Source organism: Perissodus microlepis, chromosome 20 (assembly GCF_051167445.1).
Source record: "Perissodus microlepis isolate ML-2025 ecotype Zambia chromosome 20, ASM5116744v1, whole genome shotgun sequence".
Taxonomy (NCBI): Eukaryota; Metazoa; Chordata; class Actinopteri; order Cichliformes; family Cichlidae; genus Perissodus; species Perissodus microlepis.
Window position 1 is genome coordinate 35232916 of NC_140480.1, and position 5000 is coordinate 35237915.

Sequence of the window (5000 nt, forward strand, 5' to 3'; positions counted from 1 at the left end):
AGTGAATGAATAGTGGAATTGTGAAGCGCTTTGGGTGCCTAGAAAAGTGCTATATAAATGCAACCCATTATTATTATTTATTCTGTGTTGTGTACCTCTTTCTCTCTTTACCTCCCTTCAGAGCACCTCTTTGTTTTGCTGGCACACACCTCACACTCCCACGGCCTTGTGGGAAATCGAGAGCTCCGCGTGGCTCCCTGTTATTCCCAGCCCTCGGTGTGAGGCGGAGGAGAGGGGGAGGAGTCTGTATCTGTTGGGAGGCTTTGTTAATAAATCTTTGTAAGTTCACAGCGGCTCAGTAATTAGAGCGCAGGTATAATTACACTCGATGAACCAGCACAGGAAGTGAGATGTTTAAACACTGAACCTGCAGCAGGTCGGAGAACAGGAAGTTCCCTCCCATCGTTGGGACAGTTTTCCAACGATGGGTTCCAAGGTGTGACAGCGTGACGGTGAAGCAGCTTCAGGGTTATTAAAGCTTCGCGGTGTCTCTGACATTCAGACTCAGGAGGGGCGTGGCTAACTGGGAACCTTATGGGACTCACCTTTATAGAAACATACCTGAATAAGAGAAGACAGTTTAAGAAAATTCATTTCCTCTTGTGCCGTGTTCGGTCTTTTATGTGATTGGACACTTTGGTTTTGGATGTTTCTCTGAGCTGCAGCTCTGTCACACATCTGTAACATCTGGACCTGAGAAATAATCCAAGAAACATACTCGTTAATAATCAGAGTAAAAAATGTAACCAAAGAAACAGGAATAAAGGTTTTAACCTCGTTATCGACTTTCTGACCAGCTGAGGTGGATTACATTAAAAACCGTCTTCAGATCAATCAGAGTGATTAAAGGAATGAAGCCAATGTTCTGGATCGATCACACAGCTGTTTGTTTGTTTGTTTGTCATGATTGTGGGCTGGACCGATTACAATGCATCTGTATTGAGCTGAAAACGAACAGTTTGTCCCGAACATCAGCTACAATGGAAAAGACACAAAGCTGGAGTTATTCTGTCTTTGCTGCACAGCTGCCTCTTCTCCTCTCATTCTCTCCCCTCCCTCTCCTGTTGCTACTTCAATCATGAAACTGATCAATGATCAGCTGATCGGCTTTTCTCTCTTGTTTGTTTATCGTCCACTTTGCGCCAGAAAGAGGAAACCAGCAGATGTCGCGCTGAACAACAGCAGCACGTTTGATCAGCTGTTGTTAGAATTTCTTTAATATTACTTTCTAGGATCAGCTGATGTTTGCTGGAGCCACAGCTGTAAAGCTGCTGGTCATGATGTCGGTTTGGATATGTGGTGAGAGGGAAACATGAAGATGAAACCAGCAGATGGTCATCTGTTGTAAACTGTGTAAAAATCATAGATATACCAACCAGACAGCGAACATCACGTCACAACAGTGTTTGTTTCACAGGCTGATCTGAATCCTTCTCACTTTCTGAAGGTGGAGAACAAAGTCATAGCTTCATGTTTGGACTGGTTATAAATTCAGGGATTTTTCTCATCATTTCAATGGTTGGCAGACCTCCTGCCTTCATGTCTGCAAAGCTGGTTATTGATCGATTGATTGATCGATTGATTTCTTCAACAGTCTTTTGTTTTTATTCCTGAAATTCAGAGCTGACCCTTCAGGAGTCACGTTTGTTCTTATAGTGATGGATTTCTTTGGTATCTGTAACATTTCGTTCAGAGTTCATGTCGTGTTAACATATTGATAATGTATTTATAACGTATTGATTTCTTTTTATTGTCCTTTTGAATGTTTACCAGGTGTTTAGTGAAAGCTCACAGAGCTGATGGCGGCGTGATGCAGGCGTCTGCCTCCGTCCTCGTCTCCTCTCGTCTGTGAAGCTTTAGGTCAAAGGTCAAAAAGTGTGAATGAACTGAGAGTTTGTCTCTGTCTCCCTGCAGTGTGCGGACGGCGTTTCGGCGGTCGACTCGTCCCTGAAGCGCGTGGCGGTGGTGGAGGACTTCTTTGACATCATCTACGCCATGCACGTGGAGATCAGCGGCGACCCCGGCAAAGCACCGAAGCACGCCGGCCAGAAGAAGACCTACAAAGCTGTGAGCACGGCGCCGCCCGCTTCCTGTCCTCTGTGGCTCTCTGTGGTCTTTCCGCCTCGCACCACCCTCCCACCTCCGCCCTGCTCGCCGTTTCTCTCTTTCACAACTCGTGCTGTCTGTTGCTTAACCCGAGCTCCTCTCTCTCCGTCTCTCTTCCTCTTCTTTGGGCTTCATTCCTCTTTGAGCGTCTCGGGGCAGAGAACAACCGTCTGCTTTCAGTTTCTGATGCTAACCCAGCAGCCTCGCTGCGGCCCGGTGGGCGTCCACCTCAGAGCGCGCCCACGAGCCGATCGGGACGAACAGAAAACTCTGAGTGACGTAAATGAGCGACTTCCACACATGGCAGAATTTACCCGCAGCTCCGAGGTTTTTGTTTTTGGCTATAACTCTCTGATTTTGAAGCTTCGTCAGAGCTTCTTTGGTCCAAATAAACAGATCGGTGAGTCGATAAGGCGTCGCGGCTGCGCACTGCTGTGCAGGTCGCTCGCCGCTGACCCCTCTGGCCGCCCTCTGTCGGTACAGCGAGGTGGCATTCATTTTATGTGTGTGATGCTTGAAGGCTCCTTTCCCCTCAGCTCTGTCAGGCTGCTCGTCCTCTGCATCGCAGCAGCCTGAGCCTCATCGTGAGGCGCCCGCTGCACCTTTGTGGGGTTGGGTATCGACACAAGGGCGCTACCACAGTTCCAGGAGCTGAACATGGACCCAGCGAGCTGTAAGATCTGTGAGGAGCGTACGGGATTATCGGGTAGGCAGTGAGGAGTGTGTGTGTGTCACACCTGTGTGATCAGATACCTGCTTGAGTCTGACCGGCCAGTTCATCACAGAACGCCGTGATGGTGGCGTGATGACGTCACCTAAACATCGTCTTTTCTCGTCTGCGGCTTATTTCAGTCACTCGATCAATAATCAGCTCAGCAGCACCAGAAGGATCAAGAATGTGTGCTGAGTATTAAAACTTGCAGCGTTCACACACTGAAACGTGTGAACGCAGTCGTAAGGTCGATGCCCAGCTGACCTGTGATACACACACACACACACACACACACACACACAACACACACACACACACACACACACACACACACACACACACACACACACACACACAGTACTATCAGGACAGTTAGATGATCTCAGGTAACTGGTGTCCACCTGTCAGCGTTACCTGGCTAAAGGTCAAACTGAGAATAAAACTTGTTATTGTTTATCTGAAGTTGAAGGTACTAACGACTGAAAATGAAGCTGCGGATAAATGAAGGTGATCGGTGAGCACCATGAAGCAGCTGGAAGCAGAGGATGAAGGATGAGCTCTTAATATGAAGCTGACAACAAGTGATCAAAGCTGAGGGAACACATGAGATGAGTTGGACGAAGATCTTTGAACAGATGTTCCTGATGAGGCGCGTGGGCTGAGGGTAGTAATCTGAGAGAAGAAGCTGCAGGAAGCTGCGACGGGCAGTTTCAGGGTGGAAGTCTGCCTTTGTGACTGCGTCCAGCACGTGAATCCAGACCTGTTTCACAGGGCGTGGACTGGGCTCTGCGTGCTCAGGACTTCCTGTTTCTCTTTTTTCTCATTTTTATTCGCTGTGGTTCTCTGAGCGTTAAACTCTGACACCATGAAGCCTGCAGAGCTGCTGCAGGAGCGCTGACAGGCCTCAGAGGCCAGTCTTAGCTGCTGACACTGCCCTCTGCTGGTGAATCCGCTGCAGTGCAGGAGAGGCTGGAACAGATTTCTTCTTTCTTCGTTTCGTCTCCTCTTCCTTTATTCGTTCATCTTCATCACTCATCTTCATCAGTCATCTTCTGCCTCGTGCACATTAACTTCCACCCATCGAGTAAACACAGCAGGGCCTCATAATGCCACAAAGCCCAGAGTGTGTGTGTGAGTGACATTTACTTCCTCGCACACACACGTGCTGCACAGCAACCACCATTCAAGTCCTCCTCCTCCTCCTCCTCCTCCTCCTCCTCCTCTGTGCTCCTTTTCCTGAATAAATGTTTGATTTCCTCCCACACGTTCATCGACCTCGCGTCTTCGACGTCAGCGTGTGGAAAGTTTTTCTTGGACAGGTTGAGTCTATTTTTTGTGTAATAATCAAACGCAAACATTTCATTTTATTCAACTTTATTTTCTCACTTTTATTTAAAGACGAAGAATGAATACTGATGATGATGATGATGATGAAGCATACCTGTAGAGTCATTTCTGGGCCTTGGTTCGCCGACGTGTCCGACGGCGTTCGATTCTTCTGCTGATAACAGAGTTTATGGTGTCAGCTGTCAGTGATGTCACCGCCGGTGAGGGACGTCCTGTTTTGAAGCCGTCCCCAGCTTAGTGTTAGGAAGCAGATGTGATGGTTGAGGGGCGGGTCCGACTGCGATATCGCACACTTATTGGCTAAAAAGTCTGGAAACCGCGGCGCGACCAGAACTGTCGTAACCGTGTAACAGCCGCTCAGCTGCCTCACTTCTATTCTGAAATGTCACCTGCTGAGTCGGGTCAGCTGTTGCAGAGATCGACTCAGATCGACTGCAGCGGCAGGGCGATTGTTCGCCTCCCACCAGGTGAAGGTCACCCGGAGGTCAAAGTCAGCGTTCGTTTCATTTGTTAAAGTTTTGATCTGCCATCTTTGTTTCCTGACAAAAACACGACGCTAACGAAATAACAGTGAAACGTAGCGACACGTGGACGCATTTTCCCTGATCTCAGACACTCGATGAAGAGTCTGACTGAACATCCTCTTCCTCTCTGTCTCTGTTCTCTCCCTCAGATAGCGGAGACGTACGCCTTCCTGCCCAGAGAGGCGGTGACTCGCTTCCTGATGAGCTGCGGCGAGTGTCAGAAGAGGATGCACATCAGCACCACCACGCAGGACTGCAAAGGTACAAACGGCGTGTCCCCTGGGTTTGAGCTGCAGAGCTGAAACACAGGA

The 5000-nt window shown here is 48.7% G+C and overlaps 1 protein-coding gene across 1 annotated transcript in view; it reads left to right on the top strand.

Moving 5' to 3' along the window:
• LOC146365069 (nucleolar protein 4-like) overlaps nt 1–5000 on the top strand; it is a 102692-nt gene that overhangs the window by 18797 nt on the left and 78895 nt on the right. The window contains exons 2-3 of the mRNA XM_084917880.1: nt 1915–2067; nt 4839–4950. Of these exons, the coding sequence (XP_084774006.1) occupies nt 1915–2067; nt 4839–4950 (265 nt within the window). The remainder of the gene's footprint in view (nt 1–1914; nt 2068–4838; nt 4951–5000) is intronic.